Genomic DNA, 27344 nt, shown 5'->3' on the forward strand with positions numbered 1-27344 from the left:
CGCCTGATAGCTCCAGGTGATGTCTGGATCCAAGGTGGTGCCCCGAGGTCACAGGGCTGAGGTGGGGGTTGTGGAGCTGTAAATTGCTCTGCCGCGTTCCAGCCCCACCAGCAGGATAAAGGAAAACAGGACACTGGGATTCGTTGCAGCTGAAAGCTTCTTTACTACGGTAAAATGGCGGCCGTGGTGCCCTAAAAAGAATCTTAAGAACATATTTGATTTGATGCATTGAAAACTAATAATCAAAGACCAAATGAGGTGTGAAATGACATCAAGGATATCATTCATGAAGAAAACAAAAGGTCATCATGACAAAGGCAGAGAAGAAAGAAAAAACAAAAGTGGATGTCAGAATAGACTCTTGAATTAAAAGAAACAAAAACAAAGGGAAAGGCATACTGAGGTAAGGGAGTTGAATAGATTTCCAAGGGCAATTTAAAAAGATAAAGCAAAGTATTTTAGTTAAATGTATAAGGAACTGGAGTTAGAAAACCAAAGCAAAGAATGTAGAAAGCTTTTCTTGAGTTAAAAGATGGAAAAGCATATTCAAGCCTCAAGTTGCAACACTGAAGGATTCTGCAGTCAAAACCTTGAAAGAGTCTGGGGAGAATACAAAGTCACTGTTACAAAAAGAATTGATAAACACAGAACCATTTCAGGAAATAGCATATGATCAAGAGCCAGTAGTAATGAAGGAAGCTGTCAAAGCTGCACTGGAAAGGAAGGAAGGAAGGAAGGAAGGAAGGAAGGAAGGAAGGAAGGAAGGAAGGAAGGGAGGAAGGGGAGAGAGAAAGAGAGCGAGAGAGCGCACCAGGTTTAATGAAATAGCAATGGAAGTGTTTCAGAAACAGATGGAACCCTGTACTTATTCACTAGGCTTTGCCAACAAATATGGCCAGCTAACTGGAAGGCATACATATTTGTTCTCATTCTCCAAAACCTGTTATCCAACAAAATGTGGAAATTATTGAAAAATGTAAATATATGAAAACAAAAATTATTTTAAAATGACTGGAACAATGCATCAAAAATAAAACTGCCAGAAACTCAAGTTGGATTCAGAAGAGTCCATGGCATAAGGGATATCATTGCTGATGTCAGATGGATCTTTCCTAAAAGTGACTATGCAAAGGCATTTGACTGTGTGAATCATAACAAATTAATGCTACCATTGAGAGAAATGCAATCCCAGAACAACTTGATTATGCTCATAAGAAACCTCTAAAGAGTTCAAGAAGAGAATAAGGAAACATTGCATGATTTTAAAATAAAAAAAATTTGTTCACCTAATTAATGATCAGCAATAGAATATAGTATTTATATATAAGTGATAATACGGATTTGTAACATTAGCTTTAAAAGGGAAAGTTTTGTTCTGTATATTTTGTTACCTTTTACAGAATATTAAAAGAATTAAATGTGAAAAAAAAAAAAAATTTGTGAGTAAGGGTTGTATCCTTCTTCCACATCTATACAAGTTTAAGACAGCTCTGGTAGCTTAGTGGTAAAGACTTATACTGCCAACCCAAAGGAACACAGTTCAAATCCACTAGCTGTTCTGGGGGGCGGGGAGGGGGGGGAAGATGGACAATTTCCTACTAAAGGTCAGCTATGAGTCAGTTCAATTTTTATTCAATTCTATTTTTATGCTAACCAAATAATTCAAGAAGGTAAACTATATGATGAAGAGTGTGGCATCAGGGTTGTAGGGAGACTCATCAACAACCTGCATTATGATGATGACACAGCCTCACTTGCAGAAAGGGAAGACCAGCAGCATGCACTGCAGAAGATCGATGACTCTGTCCTTCAATACGGGTTACACCTCAACAAAGAAAACCTAAAGGCTGGGAACCAACATTTAGTAATACCATCCCAGACAAAGAGTCATATAACAAAAGTTTGCAGAATACTCCTGGGTCTCCACAAGAAAAAGACTGATAACCCAATTACAAAATGGGCAAAAGACAAGGAAAGAACTTTCACAGAGGAAGGTGTTCAAATGGCAAACAGACACATGAAGAAATGTTCCAAATCACTGGCAACAATAAGAGAGATGCAAATCAAAACCAAAATTAAGTACCTTATTCCAGTAACAGTGGCAGAGCGTAATAGGGTTGTTGTTGTTGTTGTTATTAGGTACCATCAAGTCGTAGGTGACTCATAGCAACCATACGAACGAAAGGCCTGAGCACTGTTCATACATAGAGTTTCTGGAGGCAAGCCATTTTGGAAGTGGATGCCACTCCTGCTTCCAGGCTTGTTTTAGTCAGGAAGCTCCAGCAAACACTGTCCACCATGGGTAACCATTGTCACATTTGGCACGTCAGTGTCACAATGTTTAGCCTCACAGCGTCACGAGTTACCTCTGTACAGCAATGCACAGACCAGTGTTATATCCATAGAAGAATACAGTAGCAAGTAATAAATGTTGGAGAGGAGGTAGTGAGAAAAAAAATTCTTATACATTATTGGTGGGACTGTGAAATGGTGCAACCATTCTGGAAGACATTTTGACGCTTCCTCAAAAAGCTGAACATAGAAATTCTATATGACCCAGCTATTGCACTACTTGGAATATACCCTGAGAAATTGAGAACTGAGGCACAAAGTGAGATTTGTACACCAATGTTCATAGCAGCATTATTTACCATCACAAGAACATGGAAACAGTCCTAATATCCAACCACAAACGAATGGTTTGAGAAATTATGGTACATTCACACAATGGAATACTATGCAGCACACAGGAGCAATAACTTTGTAAATTACTACCTAACTTGGGAGGGACTGGAGAGCATTATGCTGAGTGAACTAACTCTGTACCAGAAGGATAAATATTGTATAAAACCATTATTGTAAAATGAGTATAAGTATCCAAGAGGGGTGGGAGAAGTTGGACACAGAGGGATGAGGATGTGCAGAGGGTAGGGGGGATTAATCATGGAGTTATATAACATGATGGGGTGGACTGAGGGAAATTGAAAGAATTTGTTCTTAAAAACAATGTATTCAAATTTTGTAAATAAACGAGTTAGAAAATTTAAAAAGAGATAACAAAACTCTTCACTGCTATGGCAATAAGCAAGACCATAATAGAAATTCATTTTCTCCGTGAATTCATTTTAATTCGATCCACAGTCAATATCCAACAGCAACTGGGAAACCAACACATTGTGTTGGGAAAAGCTGTTGTCACAGACCTCTTCAAAATGCTAAAGACCGCCAATGCCAGTTTTGACACTGAGGTGCACCTGATCCAAGCCACGATATTTTTAACTGATTTTTATGCAGCTGAAAGTTAGACAATGAATAAGGATGACAGAAGAATGATTCCTTTGAATTTGTGGTGTTGGTGAAGAGTATTGAATCTGCTCCGGGCAGCAAAAAGAACAAATAAATCTAAAAGGAAGTGCAATGAAAGTGCTCCTTAGAGGCAAGGATGGTGAAACTTCATCTTACTTACTTTGGGCATATTTTCAGGAGGAACTAATTCTTGGAGAAACATAGCAGGCTGGAAACCTGGAGAATGAGGGAAAAAGAGGAAGACTCAGTGAGGTGGACTGACACAGTGGCCACCACAGTGGACTTGAGCACGACATATCGTGAGGAGGACACAGGACAGGGCAGGGTCTGTTGTTCAACGGGTCACTGTAAGTCAGAGTATACTCGATGGCACCAGACAACAGCCTATGATGGAGGCATGTAACACTCAAAACTCACCACTATAGGGTCAGCTCCGGCACTTAGTAACCCACCAACAGCTTTCTGAGACTGTGAGTCTTAATGGGAGGGACTTCTCACTATTTTCCCATGGAGCTACCGGTAGACTCGAACTACCAGGACAAGAACAGCCTTTTGCTCCTCAGCACAACCTACCATCTATTAAACAACCAAAGTTGATGGGGAGAAAAGTACTTGCAATATATATTTAAACACAATCTTCATACCATCTTCTGTTTTAAAGAGTGTAGTCCATTTCCAGTGTCATTAAAATAACACCACTTTAAGAATATAATCATCTTCTTCCCAGAGGTTTCTCTGTATTTGCTAGAGTTTCAATCAATTTCAGTTCCTACTTTATATCCCTTTTTTTCCTAAGTCATTGCTTTCTAAGTGCAGAGTTTTATTTCCCACTAACTCTGGAGACTAAGGTGCATCTGATACAGGCCATGGTCATTGCTATCACTTGTTATGCATCAGAGAGTTAGACAATGACTAAGGAGGATAGAAGGAGAACTAATGCCCTTTAGCTGTGTGCTGGAGAATAGTTTTGAGGGTATCATGGACTGCTAGGAAAACAAGCAGATTCATCCTGGAAAGGGTTAAACCGAGCAGTTCCTTGGAGGCAAGGATTCTGAGGCTCCATCTAACATACTTTGGACATGTTGTAAGTAGAGACTGGTTCTTGGAGAGGGATATCATGCTTGGTAGGGTGGAGGGACAGTGCAGGAGGGGAAGACCCTCTATGAGGTGGGTTGATTCAGTGACTGGAGTAATCGGGATGGGAGTGTCAGAGAAAGTGTGATTGGCACAGGATAGAGCAGAGTTTAGGGCTGTTGTACATTGGGTCGCTGTGAGTCGCAAGTGACTCGATGGCACATAATAACAACAACTCTTCTTCCTGTCAAATTCACTTCCAGAGTTCGTTTTATCTGAGATGACCAATTGTACATGGACCACTTCTACAAAGAGTTGCTAAACCTCCTTTCCCCCTGATAAATGTGAGCCCATGTTCTCTGCCATGTTTGCTGACTTCCCAAAGTCTAAGTGATCTGAAATCTGCTCTATCATCTACAATGACACGGCTGTTGGGTATGGTTCCCATAATGAGTAAGGTTAAATGGCCCACTTTGAAGAGATGAGTCTTCACTCCTTAATTAGTAAGCTAGCATTTGGTCCATGGAAAAAATAACATAAGGCAATGCGATCATGGGCTGAAGTTGTCAGCTTGTCTGCATTCTTCCTACAGTCAGGAAGACAGATGCTTATTAAGAATCAACTCATCAGCCGAGTCAGTAAAGATGTCATTTCCTATTCACAGGCAGACCTCATCATATTTCTTCATGTCTGCATCTGGGAGGCCTATGACTTAGGGAAAATTTAGATCATTATTTTCAGTTTAGTGGCAACATGGACTCCTCTTCAACTTGCTTTTTTTAAAACCGTGGATCATGAACGGCTGATCAGGGAATGTGAATCTATAACAGACCGAAAAAGGCAAACCCATCACTGTGGAGTCAAATGTTACTCATTTTGACCCCCCCATGTTACAGCGCAGCACTTCTTGGTCGTGTTTCGTGGCTGTGATCCATATGGAAGCAGAGGCCAGCCTGACCATCTGTGACACTACTGGGTAGAGTGGAACCATTAACATTTCAGTTAGTAGTCACTGCTGACCCAAAGGCACAAGGTTCAAATCCACAAAATGACCCACAGAAGATGGGAATTCTCCTGTGAGATTTACTGCCTCTGAAAACCTGTTGGGGGGTCACCCCGAGTCACTTCTGACTTGACAGTACACAAAAAGAACAGCATCAACAACAGCACTTGAGGGGAAAATATTTTCGCCACACAGTGACCTTGAATTTAGAGCAGTCCATGGAAAATGGGGTCATTTCAAGGCATCAAATTCAGTGGATTGCATGGCAGACCCTGCTTGTTCTAACACTACAGGTCATTCTTAGTGAGAAAAGTTTCATTTCACGACTTCACTCTAAGCCCATGAAGTGTATTTTTGTGTGTGCTAGAATAACACATTTTCATTAAAATTCTGCTTTTTCTATTTGGTTTTCATCTTAAGAATAAAAAACCCAGCACCACAACAAGATAAAGGTAAACAATCCAATAGAAAAATGGGTAGAGGATATGAACAGACACTTCACCAAGGAAGTCATTCAGATGGCCAACAAGCACATGATGAAATGTTCAAAATCCCTAGCTCTAAGAGAGATGCAAATCAAAACAACTGTGAGATATAATCTCACCCCAGTAAGAATAGCAAAATTTAACAGAATGGCAAGCAACAAATGCTGGTGACGTTGTGAAGAAACTGGAACCCTATTCACTGTTGGTGGGAGTGTAAAATGGTGCAAGCACTGTGGAAAGCGGTGCGGTGCTTTCTCAAAATGCTGCAAATAGAAATATCACTTGACCCAGCAACTTCACTACTGGGAATATATCCCAAAGAGACCATAACAGCCCTCCAAGAGACCATAACAGCCCTCCAAGAAGATATATGCACACCCATGTTTATCGCAGCTTTGTTCACAATAGCAAGGAGCTGGAAACAACCTAAGTGCCTATTAACAAATGAATGGATAGAGAATCTGTGGTATATTCACACAATGGAATACTATGCTGCATTGAAAAACAAGGAACTCATGAAATATTATTCAAAATGGGTGACTCTGGAGGACATTATGCTGAGTGAAATATCTCAGTCACAAAAGGACAAATACTGCATGGTGCCACTGTTGTAAAATGAGACTGACGTCGGGGTTGGGGGAGACTGAGAAAGATGGAATTAAATAATGTATACTGCATTGAAACAGATGAGGGAGAAAACTTTTTAAACGGGAGGTGTGATTAGGTTTTATTGTCATGACAGGAATCCAGAATGAAGGCTGCATAGTAGAGTGGATCTGGGGGGAGGGATTGTAAAATAATGAGTTTTTCTTTTACTTTTCTAAAAGTAGAATGTACTGGCGGGAGGGTTGGGAGAGAAGTGCAACAATGAATGAATGGAAATCCCAAGTCTCTGTAAATTTTCATTAAAATTAATAATAAATAAGGGGGGAAATAAAAAAAAAATAAAAAAAAAAAACAAGATCCAGAATTTAAATCCGTCCAGCCTGGCTAAGTCATGGCCAGTGAGCCAACACAGAGTGGATCTGAATTTTTTTTAAAATGTAGATGAATTACAATCATAACTAAAATGAGAAAAATTACAGGTCTAAAAGTTTCAGGCTGTAAACTCAACTTCCCTCTTAGAAAATAAGGATACAAAACGCATTGCATAGAAGACAAATTTCTTGGCCAGTTGAATCTCAAACAGTGTTGCCCAGCTCCAAGGTGGCAGCTGACTGCACTGCTTTGAAGATGTGTCACTCTCTATGGTCCTGGTCATAATCCAGGCTCCTGAAAGGGCTCAGTATGCCTCTTCCAACTCTTCATTCCAGAGTTTTAACCTGTAACTTTCCCCTTTCCTCTCATTAATCTAAATCACCAAAATTTTCAAAAATTGAGTCTGTTCTGATTTTTGCTGCATCAGCTATGTCCAAACAGATTGGGGCCATTTAGAAGTCCTGGAGATATGAGTGTGTTAATCTCTGCAGTTTCCTAGTGTGTGGAAATGTGAACTGTAGGATTGGACAGTGGACATTGCCATGTAACAGGAAGGGAAGCAGAGAGGGTCACTAGCTGGGATTCTGAGTGTCTTGACATCAACAAGTCATATGGCCTTTAGAGCTTCTCTTTTCTTGCTGGGGGATTTAGGACTGTCCGTGTCTCCTACATTCAGGCTCATGATAATTGGAAATAGACTTTGAACTGTTGTTGGAGTACATTTAGTTTTCCATTTTGAAGAAGGAGCTCTGGTGTTCTATTTTTTTAAATGTATTTTTATTGTGATTTGTTGTTGTTGTTGTTAGGTGCCAACAAGTTGAGTACAAGTCACAGCAACCCTGTGAACAACAGATCAGAACCCTGCCTCCTGTTCTATTCTGATCATCTCTGACACACTTGAACCCACTGCTGCAGTTACTGTGAATCCACCTAGTTGAGAGTCTTCCTCTCTTTCACCATCCCTCTACCTTTCCAAGCATGACGTCCCTCTCCAAGCTATAGCCTCTTCCAGCAACATGTCCAATGTATGTAAGACAAAGCTTTATCGTCTTTGGCCCTAAGGAGCACATTCTTCTTTATATCGTTTCCTAAATTATTTTCCCAGCACACAGATTGTATAGGTATGAGAGAAAGTCTACTATCCTTTCTTGATTTTAATAATGCAGTCTTCCCTTTCTCTGGACAGCAGCTTCTTGGATTAGATGTATGTTTCATAATATAATTAAATGTTGTTCTTGGATTGTCATTTTTCTTAGTGTTAACAATAGTTTATTATGTTCTACACAATTAAATTGCCTTTGCATAGTCAATAAAGCACAAATAGACATTCTCTTCTTGTTGTTGTTATGTGCCACTGAGTTCTCTGTGACCCATAGTGACCATATGTACAGTAGCTCTGAACCCTGCCCTGTCCTGAGCCAGTCTCTCTAATTCTGAAATACCAATCCCCCCTCATTGCCCCAGTTACTGTATTGATGTATCTCATCTACAGTCATCCTCTCCTACACTGTCCCTCCACACTTCTATGCATGATGTCCTTCTCCAAGGACCAGAGTCTCCTGGCCACATGCCCGAAGTATGGGAGATGGAGCTTCAAAATCCTAGCATCCGAGGAGAAGCTTAGTTTCACTCTCTCCAAGACAGACCTATTTCTTTTCTTGGTGGTCCATGTCATGTTCAAGACTCTTCAGCACTTCAACTTGAAGACATCGATGATTCTGTTATTCTTAATCAGTGTACAACTCTCTGATGCACAACAAGTAATTGAGAAGACCATGGCCTGGATTAGGCGCACCTTAGTCTCTAGACTGTCATTGCTGCTTTTCAGCATTCTGGAGAGGTCCTTGACAGCAGATTTTCCCAATGCAGTTTGTTTTTTTATTTCCTGACTCCTGGTGTTAAGAGTATTGGTTGTGGAGCCAAGAAAGCTGTTAATTGTTAACAACCCCAATCTTCTCCATCTATCATGGTGCTGTCAATTGGCCCAGTTATGAGAAGCTTTGTCTTCTTGATGCTGAGCTTCAATCCATATTGAAGACTGCAGTCCTTGACCTTCTACAGCAAGAACTTCAGGTCCTCTTCAGTTGCAGCAAACAAGGTTGTGTCATTTGCATAATGTAGGTTGTTGATGTGTCTTTCTCCAATCTTGATGCCACATTTCTCCTGTTTCCCAAAGGATCTGTTCTGCACATAGATTGAAAAGGTATGGAGATAGGATGCATCCCTGACGCACTCCTTTTCTAATTTTGAACCATACATTGTTTTCTATCTGCTAAGATATATGTGACATCAGAAATGATGTCTCTGGTACCACAGCCTCTTTTAAACACAGCCTGAACTTTGGAAATTCTCTGTCAATGTATAACTTAAGTCATTTTAGAATGGTCTTCAGCAATATTTTATTTGCGTTCAATATTTAACAATTGTTTCATCATTTCTACATTGTATTGGATCACCTTTTTTTGAGGAATGAAAATAAATAAAGGCCTCTTTACATTGTGTGGCCAGTTAGCAATCTTGAAAATTTCCTGGTATAGAGTGGTGTCCAGGTATAGGCTGCAGCGTGTCCAGGGCGGCATCTGTTAGTTGAAATGTGCCAAATGGTATTCCATCAATTACTGTGGACTATTTTTTTTTTCACTGTCTTCAGTGCAGCTTAAACTTCTTCATTCATTACCACTGACACTACTCAAATATTATTTTCCAAAATATTTCCATTTTGACCAATTCCTTTTGGTACAGTGACTCTGTATATTCCCTCCATGTTTGTGTGAGAGTTTTGGGGGGTTTTTATGGTTTTTTTTGTTGTTGTTGTTGGTTTTCTTTTTCCTTCCTGTGGCATTCACTATTTTCCCCATAGCATCCGTCCCATTTATATGCAGTGCTATCTCAGTGTTATTACTGTTGAGACTGAATACCTGCTATGTATTTGACAGATACTTGAATAACATCTTTCAGTAGTGTCCTTTGTTAAAGAGGAGTTTGTTTATTGTTGTTGTTTTCCAATGGAATACAGAATATCAACATTTTCCCTTTAGTATTAACTCCACTGAGAAAGATATTTGTGCTACCAATGTATTATGCATTTATCTTCCCATACTATATTACATATATTCCCATATTATATTCCCATGTTGTTATTGTTGTTGTTATGTGCCGTCGAGTCGTTTGCGACTCATAGCAACCCTCTGTACAACAGCCCTAAACCCTGCTCTATCCTGTGCCAATCGCATTGCCTCCGACACACCCATCCTGATTACCGCAGTCACTAAATCAATCCATCTCATAGAGGGCCTTCCCCTCCTGCGTTGTCCCTCCACCCTACCAAGTATGATGTCCCTCTCCAAGGACCTGTCTCTCCTTACAAAGAATCCAAAGAATGTCACACAAAGCCCCAGAATCCTTGCCTCCAAGGAGTAGCCTGGTTTAACCCTCTCTAGGATGAATCTCTTTGTTTTCTTGGCAGTCCATGATACCCTCCATACTCTTCTCCAGCACCACAGCTCAAAGGTATCAATTCTCCTTCTGTCCTCCCTAGTCATTGTCCAACTCTCTGGTGCATAACAAGTGATTTCAAAGACCGTGGCTGGTATCAGGCACACCTTAGTCTCCAGAGAGATGCCGTTGCTCTTGAGTACTTTAGAAAGGTCCCTAACCGCAGACTTTCCCATCGCAATACGCTTTTTTATTTCCTGGCTGCTGGTGCCAAGAGTGTTGACGGTGGAGCCAAGCAAACTGAAACTGTGAACAATCTCAATCTCTTTGCCATCCATCCTGATGCTACCAATTGATCCAGTGATGAGAATCTTTGTCTTCGTGACATTGAGCTTCAGTCCATACCGAAGGCTTCAGTCCTTGACCCTCGGCAGCAAGTGCATAAGGTCCTCCTCAGTTTCAGGAAGCAGGGTTGTGTCATCTGCATAACGCAGATTGTTGTTAGATCTTCCACCAATCCTGATGCCACAATTCTCCTCATAGACCCCAGCCTCTCAGATAATCTGCTCTGCATATAGTTTGAAAAGGTATGGAGATAGGACACATCCGTGGTGTACACCCTTCCCAATTTTGAACCATGCAGTGTTACCCTGCTCTGTTCTGACGACTGCCTCTCGGTCCAAGTATAAGTTTCGCATTAGCATGATTAAATGTTCTGGGATTCCCATTCTTCTCAGAGTCAGCCACAGTTTGTTTTGGTCCACACAGTCACATGCCTTTGCATAATCAATGAAACACAGACATTCTTCTGGTATTCCCTGCTTTCAGCTAAGATCCATCTAACATCAGCTACAATATCCCTAGTACCACGACCCCTTCTAAACCCAGCCTGGACTTCTGGCAGTTCTCTGCTAATGTGCTGTTCCAGTCGTTTTTGGATAATCTTCAGTAGAATTTTGCTTGCATGTGAAATCAATGATATTGTTCTGTAGTTTCCACACTTTGTTGGGCCACCCTTCTTTGGAATGGGAACAAATATAGATCTCTTCCAGTCAGTTGGCCAACTGGTTGTTCTCCAGATTTCTTGGCACAACTTGGTGAGCACATCTAGGGCAGCATCTGTTAGCTGAAATACATCAATTGGTATACCATCTATTCCTGGGCCTTATTTTTTGCTATTTCCTTCATAGCAGCTTGAACTTCTTCCTTCATCACCATAGGCTCTTGCTCAAATTTTATTTCCTTAAATTCTTCTGTATGCCAATTCCTTTCGATACAATGACTCAGTATATTCCTTCCATCTTCTTTTAATACCTCCTGGATCATTTAATGTTATATTACAGAAACTACTGTTTTACTCTAACATGTAAACTACCTGATTTTTATGTATTTTTTATGACAGAATGATCTTTTGTCCACTTGGATATTTGAGTGAATTGATTGCAGAACAATTGCACTGAAACTACTTCCTCCATGCAAAATGTTATTGTATCTAGTTCTGTGAAGTTTTCAATATTCCCTTATATTTTCTTGAAATGTTTAATCACAGTAATGTAAAATTCTTTGTCCTCTACTGTGATTCTATATTTGACATTCATATACCTGATATATCTGATATTTACACCTCAACCACCTGGTCTCACCTCCTCATATGCTGTGGAACAACACCTACTGTTCCACCATGTCCTGACTGTAAGATGAAGCTCCAAACATCTATGCTTTCTTAGATTGTGACTAGGTCCAAGTAGCCAGGATGTCTTTTAAAATAGGACACCAATAAATAACATGGATGACTTCACAAACATTGTGTCCTTTGTGTGTCCAGAATTGGGCACACATTGGCCACAGTAACTTTTGATGAATCACTATGATTATACAATACACGAGCAGAAATATTCCATCATTAGCAGTCCCTATGACTCAAGTTATCTGAGCAGAGATGATGATATCTTCTCATGCCCTGCTCTGTGACAGGATTGAAGGACTTAAAGGGGAGCCTTGTAAATAACCTTAAGAAGAATGAGAGTCCCAGAACACCTAATTTTGTTCACGTAAAATCTATACGTGGACCAGGAAGCAGTCATTTGAACAGCACAGGGAAACATTGTATGATTCAAAATCAGGAAAAGTGTGCATCAAGAGTGCATCCTGTCTCCATTTCGTATCTTTTCAATCTCTATACAGAACAACTAGCTCATTTCGGAGCCTGGATTTTATGAAGAGGGAAATGGGATCAGGATTTGTGAAAGATTCATCAACAACCTGCCTTATGCAGATGACACAACCTTGCTTGCCAAAACTGAAGAGAACCTGAAGTGTTTGCAGAAGAAGATCAAGGACTGCAGTCTCTAATATGGATTTAAGCTCAACATACAAAAGCAAAACCCAAAACCAAAGGGTCTCAGCTCCAGGCCAATTAATAGTACCATGATGATAGAGAAGAGATTGACATTGTTAACAATTTGAGCTAACTTGTCTCCACAATTATTAATAGGCACCAGCAATCAGGAAATAAAAAGATAAATTTCATTAGATAAATCTCTTAGGGACCTCTCCAGAGTGCTGATGAGCAATGATATAAGTCTAGAGACTAAGGTGCACCTTTCCAGGCCATAGTCTTCACAATTACTTGCTATGCGTAAGGACGACAGAAGAATTGATGCCTTTTATTTGTGATGCTGGAGAAGAGTCTTGACCATACCATAGACTGCCAAGACAATAGATCTGTTCTAAAGAGGGTGAAACCAACTTATTCCTTGGAGGCAAGGCTTTTTTAAAATTTTCATTTATGGATTTGCAGATAAAATTTGTATACATTGTGTTTAACACTATTTTTCATTCACACTGTGTTTCATAGAATTAATCCCATTCATTGTGGAGGATTTTTTATTTTGTTTTTTTCTTTTCAAATAAAATTTTTACTTTTTATTGATTTACTTACAAAGTTTGTATACATTTTTTTAAAACCAGATCTTTCCCATTCCTTTTACTCACTCCTCCTCTACCCACATCAAATTGTGTGACCATTTGATTACCACTTGTCCATCCTCACCCCTCTGCTCCCCACCTCCCCTCCTTGAATCCTCATATACTTTTACTAGTTATATTTCTATTTCTATAATAATGGTCTTACACAGCATTTGTCCTATGAGACTGAGTTAGTTCACTTAGCCTAATGCTCTCCAGCCCCTCCCAAGGTAGGTAGTGATTTTCAGAATCATTGGTCCTGCATGCTGCATACTATTCCATCCTGTGAATGTACCATAATTTCTCAATCCATTCAATTGTGGTTGGACATTTGAGCTGTTTCTGTGTTCCTGTGATAGAGAAAAAGGCTGCTATTAATATTGGTACACGAAGCTCTGTTTATACTTCAGTTCTAATTTTCTTGGGGTATATTCCAAGCAGTGGAAGATCTGGGTCATATGGAATTTCTAACTTTAGCTTTTTGAGGAAATGCCAAATTGCTTTCAAGAGTGGTTGTACCATTTTAGAATCCCACCAACAATGTATGAGAATTCCTGTCGTGCCACATCCTCTCCAACATTTATTGCTGTCCTGTTAAACTTTGCCACTGCTACTAGACTTTGCCACTGCTACTGGACTGAGATGGTATTCATTGTGTTTTATAAAAATACATAGTTCACCTTGGAACTTTTTCCACATTACCTCATCCTTTCAGATCCCTGACAGATCTTTCACATTTCCTTTACTCCCTCCCTCCACCCACCAAATTGCATGACCCCATGATATCCCCCTTACTGTTCTTACCCTTCTGATCCCACCTCTTTTCCACTAGGACTTCCAAACATATTTAACTAGTTATCTTTCTATTTTTACAATAATGGTCTCAAGCAGTAATTGGGCTTATGAAACTTAGTTCACTCAGAATAATGCTCTAGCCTCTCCCAAGTTTTGTAATAGTTTTCAACATCATTGCACCTAGTGCTGCATAGTATTCCATGATGTGAATATAGCACAATTTCTTGATCTATTCATTGTGGTTGGACATTAGGGCTGTTTCCATGTTCTTGTGGTTCCATAGAGAGCTGCTCTGAATCAGAACTGACTTCATAACACTTAACAACAACATGTAACCCAGTTTGTACTTATCCATTACTTAATCTAAGATCATTGGCATCATAATAGAAAGGCATAGTGATGTTGTTATTGTCGTTATGTGCTGTTGAGTTACTTGTGACTCATAGCAACCCTATGTACAACAGATCTGAACCCTGCTGTATCATGTGCCAACCTTATCTCTGACACATCTACCCCCATAACCCGATTCACTGAGTCCATCCATCTCATCAAGGTTCTTCCTCTCTTGCACTGTCCATCCACTCTCTCAAGCTTAATGTCCTTCTCCAGGACTGGTCCCTCCTTGCAACATGTCCAAGTATGTCAGGCAAAGCTTCAAAATCCTTGCCTCCAAGGAGCAGCCTGGTTTCACCTTCTCTAGGACAAACTTGTTTGTTCTCCTAGCAGTCCATGGTATCATCAATACTCTTCTCCAGCACCACAGCTCAAAAGCATCAATTCTCCTTCTGTCATAACTGGTCATTGTCCAGCTTTCTGAACAGCTTTGTGAAGACTATGGCCTGGATCAGGCACACCTTAGTCTCCAGACTGGCATAGTTGCTTTTAGTACTCTGGAGACGTCTTTGACAGCAGACTTTCCCAATGCAATTCATCTTTTGATTTCCTGGCTGCTGTTACCAACAGTGCTGATTGTGGAGCCAAACAAACAATCTCAATCTCTTCACAATCTATCATGATGCTGCCAATCAGCCCAGTGGTGAGAATTTTTGTTTTCTTGATGTTGAGCTTCAATCCATACTGAAGGCCTTAACCCTTGACCTTCTGCAGCAAGTACTTCAGGTCCGCCTCAGTTTCAGCAAGCAGGGTTGTGTAATCTGCATAATGCAGGTTGTTGATGAGTCTTCCTCCAATTCTGATGCCATATTTCTCCTCACAAAGCCCAGCCTCCCGGATGATCTATTCCACCTCAAAATTGAAAAGATATGGAGTTAGGATACATTCCTGGTGTACACTCTTCTTCCCATTTGCCATGTTTCCTTGCTTTGTTCTGAGGACCATTCCTGGCCAAATATAGGTTTCACATAAGCACAATCAAATGTTCTGGGATTCCCATTCTTCTCAGAGTCAACCATACTTTATTGTGATCCACAGAGTCAAATGCCTTTTCATAGTCAATGGAACACAAATAGACATTCCTCTGATACTTTCTGTTTTAAGCCAAGATCCATTTAACCTTAGCTATAATATCTTGCTTGCACGTGATATCAATGATATTACTCAATAATTTCCACACTCTGTCATGTCACCTTTTTTTGGAATGGGAACAAATAGGGATCTATTCTACAGTTGGCCAGGTGGTTGTCCTCCAGATTTCTTGGCACAACTTGGTGAGTGCATACAGGGCAGCGTCTGTTCGTTGAAATATGTCAATTGGTTTGTCGTCAGTTCCACAGTGCTATGATTCCATATGCATGACAGTCAGGAGAAACCAAGACAGGACTTCTCTGTAATACAGGGCAGCACCGTGAGATCGCATAGACTCAAGGGCTACGTCATCAGGTTTGTTTTGACAATGAACTTTATAAGACTTAATCTCCTTCACTTGACTTCTACTGTCTGCATAAGAGAAGCTGAATACAGAGCAGTGTTGATGGAAAGCATTTCACTCTGCTCCATGAGGACCATCTGGAAGCTACAATCTGTTAACCAAGTGTCCTCCATCCTAAAAAACAGAGGAAAAAGAGATAAGAAAATGCCAATCTTTGAAAGGGACTGACTTTGTTTTGACTGCTGCAGTGCCCATTTTCATCTCTTGATTGTTCCTGGCAAGAAGCATGCATAAAAAGGTGTCTGTACTAGGAACTGCTGGCCCACAAACATCTGCTTGTAATTATTGCATCTCTCTATTCCCCAGGGGAAGCTGGAAACTCTTAACAAGGAAACAACTGCTTCCCTGGAAAAGGTGAAAGGCATTAGGAACAATTTCGGAAACGATGGTCTCTGCACTTAAGAATAATTAAGATAAATACTACGTTGAACCTCAGGAGGGAAATTTAATAAAATTGTGTAAGAAAGGAAAAGGCATAATTGCAAGTGCCCCCTTTTGAGCCATTGGCAGTAACTGGCTACCCCTTTTCCTCTTTGTCTCAGCACTTCTCAAGCCGTCTGCCTTGCTGACCAGCCGAAGCCTGTGAAGGAATACAAGTATCCGGAGAAGTTGCCGGGGGAGCTTTATGACGCTAACACCCAGTGCAAGTGGCAGTTTGGAGAGAAAGCCAAGCTCTGCATGCTCGACTTTAAAAAGGCAAGTGATCTTTGGCACGTGCTCAATGAAATATGATTCATAAAAGCACTCTGTTCAGTGTAACTGACATTGATGTATTCTTCGTTTATTGGGTACCTACCAAGTGTCAAAGCCTCGATGTTTGGGCTGGTCCCAGATAACAGGAAACACATGTTTTCCTGGCAGAGCAGAAAGCAGATACAGTTGTGGATATCAGTTTCACTGGAGAAATGACTCATCGTGCGAAGTTGGAGTTCTTTTTCTGTTTCATCATGCTGGACTTCAGCAAGACTTTTTTTTTTTTGGTTGGTATGACTTGGCAAATTAATATTCTGCATTTTTCAAATGGTATTTGGAAAAATTACTTCCTTTTTGTACAAGCATTATGGCATTGATCTCTCAAGGTCTTTAAGTATTGTTGTTAATTGTTATGTGTCGTCAAATTGCCTGTGACTTGTAGTGACCCTATGTACAACTGCCCTGAACCCTGCTCTATGCTGAGCCAACCTTACTGACTCTGATACACCCTCCCCAATTAACCCTGTCACTGAGTCAATCCATCTCATCAAGGGTCTTCCTCTCCTGCTCTATCCCTCCAGCCTCCAAAGCATAATGTCACTCTTCAAGGACTAGTCTCTCCTTGCAACATGTCCAAAGTATGTCAGATAAAGCTTCAGAATCTTTGCCTCTAAGAAGCCTCCTCGTTTCACCCTCTCTAGGACAAACCTGTTTGTCTTCTTGCAGTCCATGGTATACTCAATACTCTTCTCCAGCACCACAGCTCAAAGGCATCAGTTCTCTTTCTATCATCCCTAGTCAGTCTCCAGCTCTAAGGCTCACCTTATAAGGTGAGTTTAAAATTACTTTGCAAGTAATTGCAAAGACTATAGCCTGGATAAGGCTCACCTGGATAAGGCTCAGTCTCCAGTCTGACACTATTGTTCCTCAGTTCTTTGGAGAGGTCTCTGACAGCTGACTTTCCCAAAGCAATTCATCTTGCTTTTCTTTTTGCGTCACATATAGTCCCCAGGCTTAAAATCCAACTTAAGGACAACGCATAATTTCCCTTTAGTTAAATCCAACCCAATATTCACCACAAATTCATTATTACAGTCACCCTCACTTGCTGCAATTGCAGCTTTTAAAAGCGTTGAAAAGGACCTAAGCCATTAATTACTTCACTGAGTCGCTTACTGGTGCCACCGAGTCACTTCCGACTCGCAGTGACCCTCCATCAGGTTTCCAGGCTGTACATCTTTATGTGAGCAAACTGACTCCTCTTTCTCCAAGAAAGCAGCCTGTGGATTTGAACCACTGAGCTTTCAGCTAACAATCCAGTATTAAATCACTAGCCTTACTAAGGCTAAATAAGAATCATGCGAACCTCTTTTCATTTACCTGCACATTAGATATAAAGACACATTTGGATCTCATTCTCAACTTGGGAAATGCCTGTAGTTTTTCACAAAAGGCAATATCCACTCTTTGGACCCAAGAGACACCACAAACATTATTCCCTAATATAAATTCCTCCTAAAACTCAAGCACATATATTGTTACCAGACAGAGAAAACAGAGAATGAAGGAACTTACCCTCCTGAACCACAAAGGGAGGCAATCCATAAAGTAAATGACAGCAGCTATTCACGAGAGTTCATTTCCACAGGTGGGTAATGAAATCAAGAGGGCAATGGGGGGAAAAAATAAAAGACCAAACCCACACCATGGAGCCCTCTGGGAACCTCTGCACGTTTTAGAATGTACTGGGAATACTCCCAACTTAAATCTGACGTGATAATCTTTTTGTTTCTAAACTCAAGTTGAGCCTATCAAGTATAGCCATGGGCCAGAACTGGAATCTTATCAACTTGTAATCTCAGTTTGGAACAAGATAATAAATCAGCTAGCATCAGCAGATATACCTCACGTCCATGTAGCATTTTCTGTGGACAGGATGTGTGAACTCTCCAAGAATTTGTGTGTGTTACTCCCTGTTAACAAAAGTAGCATAACATTCAATGTTTTCTTTTCAAACATGAGGTTTGTTTTTTTTTTTTTTTGCCTAGTGCTTCCAGTTTCCACATGATCTTACTTTTATGACCTGGACACTATGACATCAGAGCCAAATTTCTGACCTTGACTATATCCCACATGAATTTCAAGAACCACTCAAAAATATAGTTGATGTGTTGTACACTAATGACTGAAGACCAGGCAAGTTGTGAGATGATACAAAGGACATTATCTATGAAGAAAGCAGAAGACCATTAAAAAAAGACAAGAAATAAGAGACCAAGACCAGGGCCCTCCAATAAGCACAGCTGAGGATCATTTCTGGCTCCTGGTCACCCTCCAGTGACATTCCAAGACTATAAGCCTTCACAGGGAGACACTACCTATCTTTCCTCATTGGAGCAGCTGATGGATTCATCCAACCATTCTTCAGTTGTCTGGCTGATGTATGAAGCACTGCATAACCAATGCTCCAAGACAAGATACCAGTTAACACACCTGAGGGCTGTCAGAAGGAGAGCAAAGCTACGATTCTGTGAATTGATCCTAACAAAATAGGAAGTGTGAGAACTGTGGTTTGTTCCATATTAACAAGATGATTCACTCGAAAACTAGCCATAAACATGACGCATGTGCCTTCTACCCCTTTAATGAAACTAAGGAACCCACTAAGAAAACAGAAAGTCAGTGATGCTTCTACTGTAACTGTGTAGGTAGCATAACATTCAATGTTGTTGTTTTTGTAAAGAAAAACCATGAGATTTTTCTGGGTAGTGCTTCCAGTTTCCTCAGGAGCTTCCACGGTCCTTAGGAACCAGTGAGGCAATGCTGGCTCGTAACAACACTGTGTATGACGCACTGAAAATTTGCCCCTCTTGTGCCATGTTCACATTCCCCCATCACTGAGTCAGTCCATCTCATCAAGGATCTTCCTCTCCTTTGACCTTCTACATTTCCAAGCACGTTGTGACTTCGCAGGAACTAGGAACTTGCAGCAACCTGTTCAAAGTAGGTGAGATGAAATTTCACCACTGATCCCTGTAAGGAGTACCTTGGCTTTACTTCCTCCAAAACAGATGTGTTTGTTCTGTTGGCTGTGTATGGGATATTCAGTCATTTTTACAGCACCGCAATTCAACAGCATCAGTCCTTTGATCTTCTTTACCCATTGTCCAACTTTCACATAAACATGAAACAATTGAAACTATCATGCCTTGGGTCAGGAACATCTTATTAATAGATGGACATTGTTGCCCTTTAGCTCTTTGGAGAGACTCTTGGCCACACACTTTCTCAAAGAGTCGTGTCTTTTGATTTCTTGGCTGCTGCTACCAGGGGTGTTGATAGTGGATACAAGTAAAGTGAAATTAAACCGTTGACAGTGTTGATTCTTATCTTTCTTACCTCCATTATATGTTGCCACTTGGTCTAAGGATGAGATGGATTGACTCAGTGCCTGGAGTAAAGGGGGTAAGTATGTCCGAGACGGTGAGGTTGGCTCAGGATAGAGCAGGGTTCAGAGCTTTTGTACACTGAGTGGATAAAAGTCACTGGCAACTTGACGGCACATAACAATGACAGCAACAACATTGGTCTAGCAGTGAGGATTTTATTTTCTTAATGGTGAATTGTAATTCATACCGAAGGCACTAGTCTGACCTTCAGTAAGTTCTATAAGTCTTCTTCACCTTCTATAAGCAAGGCTGATCATCTACATGACCCAAGTGACTGTTGATGGCAATCCTGATGTTACATCTTCTCAATACAGTCCATCTTCTCATATTGTTTGCTCAAAGTACAAATTAGATGTGTGAGATATGAATGATGTTGTTGTTATGCATGTCGAGTCATCTGTGACTCATAGCAACACTATGTACAACATCTCTGAACCCTGCTCTATCTTGAGCCAATGGGAGAAGCCAGAACTTCCACTCAAGCAAATATATACACACCCATGCTTATTGCTGCTTTGTTCACAATAGCAGAGAGATGGAAGCAACTCACATGTCCATCAACAAATGAATGCTATATTCACAGAGAAGCTGTGGTATATTTACGTAACTATACAGCACCGAAAAACCAAAAATTCATAAAATATTATACAACATGGATGACCCTGCAGGACATTATGCTGAGTGAAATATTTCAGTCACAAAATACCAAATACTGCATAATGCCACCATTATAAACAGGACTGACATGGGGGTTGGGAGGAAACTAGGAAAAGAGGGGATAAATAATTAACACTGCATTGGAACAAATGAAGGAAACAACTATTTAAAGAAATATTTAGTCAGGGGTTATTTGCATGACAACAGTCCAAAAAAAGAGGTGCATAGCTAATGGATTGGAGGAGAGGGATGGAGGAAATTATGCAACAATGAATGAATATTTTTTAAAATGTGCAACAAAAAAAATGAATGGAAATCCACATTTTCTGTAAACTTTCATTAAAATCACAATAAAAAATTATTAAAGAAAAAAACACAACAAATGATCCTGAGACTTTTATTTGTTCCTAGGTGTCCCTGAGTTGGTTAATTTTGACTCAGATGAAGAGGTAGACATGCCCTATATGGTTTCCTAGCACTAATTAAACGGAGACTGCTCATCGGGCATTTTTTTTTGTGGGATTAGTGGGTGAGTTGAAACCTCTGATCATTTGAATAGCAGCCAAGTACTTCAAAATTGCACCATCAAGGTTCATAATTAAATTTAGGACAAAAACAAAAGAAACCGTTTTGTGAAGGTAAAATTGTAATGCTGTTGCTAGGTGCCATGAAACTGGCTTCAACTCATAATAATCTCCTGTACAACTGAGCGATTCTTGTCCTGACCCTGTGTTTTCCTCGCAAACTACTGTGCTTAAGCCCAGTGTTGCAGACCCCCTGCCAGTTCTTCTCATTGAGGGCCTTCCTCATTTTTATAGAACCTGTATTTTTCAAAGCTTGAAGTACTTTGTCAAGGACAGGGCCCACCTAGTAATATCCCCAAAGTCAGTGAGACAAAAATCTCACTGTCCTTGTTTCTAAGGAATTAGCTGTCTACACCTCCTCTGGGACAGATTTGATTGTTCCTTTGGTATTCCATAGACTCTTTGATAATCTTCCCTTAGCGGCATAATTCAAAGGTATCACTTGGTTTTTTATCTTCGTTTGCTATTCATAATTTATCTTCTTTTTTCCTTATGCATTATGGAATTTTTGCATGCATATGAAACAAATGAAACCATTTAAGTCAGGTGCACCCTGCTCTTTAAAGTGATGTACTTGTTGCTTGAGGTACTTGACAGCAGGTTTATTCAAATGTCATTTGGTTTCTTGACTGCTGCTCTAATGAGTGTTTATTTTAGATCTAAGTAAACTGAAATGAAGTGCTTAACAGCTGTACAGTTTTTTTCCATTTATCATAATAGTGTTTATTAGTCCAGGTCTCTAAAGTCTTTGAGTTTCATCAATAAATTATAGTAGATTATTTGGGAAAATATAAAAGATTAATCAGCACATCCTTGCAGAAAATCTGTTTGATTTTTTTTTTAAAAAGTCATTGGAATATGGTGTAAAAGCACAAAATATAGAAATAGCATCGTTTGCACAGAACCTTGTTGAAGCACTTTACCATATTCCATTTTCTTATTTTGACATATCTCAAAATATTTCATATTTGGTTCTAGAGCAATGCAACAAATGGAATAATGTTTTAAGTATAGTTAGCCATACTTTTTTTGTATGTTTTCCAGGACATATAAAAACTATGTTGACACTCTACTGCAGTCTACTGAGTGTAAATAGAAATAGTTCTAACTATTATGAGAATTATCACAATGTGACAAAGTGACATCAAGTAAGCACATACTATTGGGGAAAAGGGTGTCAATAGACTTGTTTGGTCTAAGTCTTCAATTTGTGAAAAATACATTATTTATGGGGTTGAGCCCTGACTTAGTCTCCAGTTTAGATGCTCTCATGTGAAGCAGTTGGATTCTGGAGGGTGAGTTCCCTTGTTTTAGTTCAAAGTTGGGTGTAAACTGGTTGGTTTTTATTTTATTCACAATCTTGTGTGAGCTGATTTGGTTTACTGGATTTAGCTAACAATCACCTGTGGGCTGGAAGCCTCTTGTTTAAAGTCAACCAGCACCTGGTGGATCGGCCTTTGTATTTAAGTCAGTTGATCTCTGACTGGTGTTAATTGTGTTTGAGAAGAGCATTCTCCTAAGTGGTACAGCACTGGTCTGTCAGTTTATTATCCTGAGGTAACTTGGAGTTCCAGTGATGGTAAATGCTTTATCACTGGTGTGTCAAAAACTGTAATGGTTGCTTGTGGTGAACAGTGTTGGTGGAGCTCCCAGATTAAGAAAGGCTTGAAAGCAGGATTGGTATCCACTTCCTAAACAACATGCCTTTGGAAACTCTATGAACTTTAGAGAAATGATGATAGTTATAGAACAGGGTTTAGATCTCCATTCATCAGATTGCGATGAGTCATGCTTAACTTGACAGCACTTTACAACAACAACAAGATTATTTATGATATGGAATAAAGTATAACATTACAAAACAAGGTATGTCTGTAGTGTGACCCACCCAGTACATGTGGCTATGAATCTTTCGGGAAACAATGCTGAAATTATGTAAAAATTCAGAGCAATCATGGGAACACATCTAGGAATGTTTTAATCATGCACAGTTAAAGCCAAATAATAGCCAACAGGTTCAATCACTGCACAAGTGCTACTGTTTGCCCTTGCTAAGAGTTTTCTGTCTCAGTGGTAAGGAATTGTGCTGCCAACCCAAGGCACATGGTTCAAATCCACTAGCTGTTCCACAGAGGAAATATGGACAATCTCTTCCTGTGTGATTTACTGCCTCTGAAAACCTGATAAAAGGTTAGTTAAGAGTTGTTTCTAACTCAAAGAAACAGAGCATAACAACCAACCAGACTTTTATTTAGTTTCAAAAGGCCACTCTCTCATGTTGCTGTCAAGTGGGAACCAAGTCACCAATGATCTTTCAACAGGCGTTCTAAGGTTGTAAATTGCATGATGACAGACCACCCCTCTGTACCCTGCAAAGCAGCTGGTGGATTTGAACCAGCAGAGAAACTCTATCATTTGGGTTAGTAGCCCAACTCCCTACAGACTCACGCGGACTCCCTCAAACAAGATAAGAAAGTTAAAATAACTCGTTGTCTTTACAGATCCTTTATAAAGTTTTTACTTTATAAAATTTATAAACTATAAAGCTTGTCAACTGCTGACCTTGTTCTGTTTTACAGGTCCATCAGCCGTGTAGGTTAAGCCAGTTCCCTTGGCCTCTCCCTTCCTTTGAGAGCATACACACTTCCTTCCATCCTGGTTAAATGCTGTCCCTTTGTTTTCCCTTGGCAACTCTCTGTCTCTTAAGAGTTGGCTCATTTGGTTTCTTTATCGTATATTTCAAGCAGTGGAATTGCTGGGTCAAATGGAATTTCTATTACCAACTTTCTGAGAAAGTGCCAGACCACCTTCCATAGTGGTTACATCATTTTACAGTCCTACCAGCAGTGAATAAGATTTCCAATCTCTTTAGAATGTCACCAGCATTTGTTGTCTGTTGCCCTGTTGAACTTTGTTATTGTTGCTGGGGTGAGGTGGTATCTCATAGTTGTTTTGATTTGCATCTCTCCAATAGGTAGGGATTTTGATAATTTCTTCATTTGTCTGTTTGCTATCTGAATGTCCTGCGTGCATATCCATGTTTATTGCTACATTATTCACAATCGCAAAGAGATGGAAGCAACCCAATTGCCCATTGAGAAATGAATGGAGAGGAAAAACTATGGTACATCCACACAATGGAATATTATGCATCATTGAAAAACAATGCAATAATACAACATTACACAACATGGGGGAGCCTTGAGGACATTATGCTAAGTGAAATATCTCAGTCACAAAAGGATAACTACTGCATAACATCTTTTTCAAAATAGGGTAGGTGTTGGGGGGGAGGTTGGAGAGGGAATGGGGAAAGGGTGGATACATAACTGAGCACTGCATTGAAACATACATATGAGGAAAAGAACTGCTTGAAAGGAATATATGAGTATACATTATATGAAGACTGTTTGGGACAAGTGGACCATTGTAAGGGGCTAGGGGAGGGAAGACAGGGTAAAATGGGCAAGAGTGAATAAATTTTAATTTTTTTTTAAAGAGTAATTTTAAAAAGGAGATGGAGGTTGACTCATGTCTTCTCTGATCTTTTCCCTAAGTGCTACAGGTAAAGCCTTTTCTCTTTCTGGTGAGCTTAACCTATACTGTGCCCTGTGCTCTGCTGGTCATATGTGGTTATTTAAAACATGATTTTTCTTTACTAAAATGTCAGTATTGCATTCACTTCTGAAAATGTTTGCCCAATAAGATATCCACCATATTCTAGGTTTCACAAATATTAGCTATAGTGAAAGATAGATTGGTGGATGAATGGATGTGTTGGTGGGTAGATGTGTGAATTGATGGATGGATAGAAGGATGGATGGGTGGATGGATGGATGGATGGATGGATGGATGGATGGATGGATGGGGTAAGTATACGTATGTATAAGGAATTAGATGAATAGGTGGATGAGAGAGTGAATGGATAGATAGGCAGTTGGTTGTATGGACATGTTTCATAATCATCCCTAACTCAAAATAAGGATTCAAATGGAGCAAGATTAATACAGAATGAGGATGACTGAACTATGGAACAACAAATTTTCTTTGATTCTTCATACCTCTGAAACTCTAAATTAAGTGTACTTTACTTTTTCAGTTAGATTAGAAATATTATATAATTATGCTAAAACTGGTGAGTAAACACAAATAATTAAAATGTCAAGGGTGGAATTAGAACCAAGTACTGTGGAATTTCTGGATTTTCACTCTGTCACTTTCATCTGTATCTGAGAGGATACCACCTTTTATAATAGCTATTTGCCCCTCAAGTCTTCTGGTGTTGCTTTGGAATAAATGTAAAGATGGCTCATTTGTACTATTAATGACCTGTTTCCCCCTTTAGGACATCTGTAAAGCCCTGTGGTGTCATCGGATTGGAAGGAAATGCGAGACTAAATTTATGCCGGCAGCAGAAGGCACTATTTGTGGGCATGACATGGTAAGAAGCTGATCATAGGTTTGGGGCATCGACTCATACATCTCTTCTAGCCTTGCACTGAATGTTTTACAGCTTATCTTTGTACACATACCTATTACTTTAATCATCTAAAACTGACATTAAATAACATTCATTTTACAAAGAGGGCATTTTCCTTTCTCAATTTTCTGGTGATATAATTGATGAGTTGTCTGATGTGAACAGACGCAAATATCAAACAGTAGGTCAAGACTCTGATTCTTTTCAGGACTTGCTGTATTACAGTAATTTATTTTGGAACCATTTAAGCATAATACAATTTAGCCATGTAATTTGATTATCTAGTGCTGCTATCAGAGAAATGCTCCAAGTAGATAGCATTTAAATACCGGTATTCTTTCATTCACAGTGTAGAAGTGAGAAGCCCAGGTGGACAGTTCCAGCCCTAAGGGAAGTCTTTTTCTCTCTTGGCCCTGGAGGAACGTCCTTATCTCCTTCAGTTTCTGTTAATTTCTTGGAAATTTCCACATGTCTTGGTATCAGTCTTGCTTGGATACAGGATTTTCCCATTTCAGGAACAGAGGACTGAAGTCTGTACTCTGCTCCTGACTCATCTTTATTATGATGGCATTAAGTCTTCTCTCCATTTGCTTTCTTGCACCAGCCATCAGGAAACCAAAAGATGAATTCATTAGGTAAATCTGCTGTCAGGGGCTTCTCCAGTGTTCTGAAGAACAATGCTAGTCTAGAGATTAAGGTGTGCTTGTTCCAGGCTATGATCTTCAGGTCTTCACAATTATGAGTTATTCATTAGAGAGATGGACAATGGCTAAGGGTGATAGAAGAAGAACTGATGAAGTAGTAGTGCTAGAGAAGACTATTGAACATTCCGTGGACTTTCAAGAGAACAAACAGGTCTGTCTTGGAGAGGGTGTAAAAAAGTTGCTCCTTGGAGGCAAAGATTTTGAAGCTCCATCTGACATACTTTGGCTGTGTTGCTAGGAGGGACCAGTCCTCGGAGAAGGACATCATACTTGGAAGGGTAGAGGGACAGTACAGAAGAGGAAGCCCCTAGATGAGATAGATTGACACAGTAATTAGAAAAATGGGGTAGGTGCATTGGTCACAGTGAGATTGGTTAAAGAAAGGGTAGCGTTCTGAGTTATTGTGCTTAGGGTGCTATAAATCACAGTCAACTCAACAGCACTTACCAACAACAACAACCACTTCTGTCATTGCAGTTGTTTGATGTCATCAAGTTGACTGCAACTTATAGCTAAACTGTGAATATTGGCTGGGAGCAGAGAGTCACAGAAAGATAGTTACTTGCATTTTACTGACTATGCAAGAGTATTTGACTGTGCGAGCCATAACAAATTATAGCTAACATTGAGAAGAATGAGAATCCCAGAACACTTAAATGTGCTCATGAAGAATCTGTACTTTGGCCAGGAAGCAGCTGTCTAAACAGAACAAAGAAATAGTGCATGATTTTAAAACAGGGAAGGTGTGAGTCAGGGTTTTATCCTTTATCCATTTCTACTCAACATATATGCTGAGCAAATAATTCAAAAGCCTGGACTATATGAAGAAGAATGTGGCATTGGGAT

The 27344-nt window shown here is 39.9% G+C and overlaps 1 protein-coding gene across 1 annotated transcript in view; it reads left to right on the plus strand.

The window, feature by feature from the left end:
• ADAMTS16 (ADAM metallopeptidase with thrombospondin type 1 motif, 16) overlaps nt 1-27344 on the plus strand; it is a 311357-nt gene that overhangs the window by 140603 nt on the left and 143410 nt on the right. Inside the window, exons 10-11 of the mRNA XM_006901302.1 lie at nt 16474-16627; nt 25660-25755. Coding sequence (XP_006901364.1) covers nt 16474-16627; nt 25660-25755 — 250 coding nt within the window. The remainder of the gene's footprint in view (nt 1-16473; nt 16628-25659; nt 25756-27344) is intronic.

This window comes from Elephantulus edwardii, unplaced genomic scaffold (genome assembly GCF_000299155.1).
Source record: "Elephantulus edwardii isolate Elephantulus edwardi_28Jun2011 unplaced genomic scaffold, EleEdw1.0 scaffold00317, whole genome shotgun sequence".
Lineage (NCBI taxonomy): Eukaryota > Metazoa > Chordata > Mammalia > Macroscelidea > Macroscelididae > Elephantulus > Elephantulus edwardii.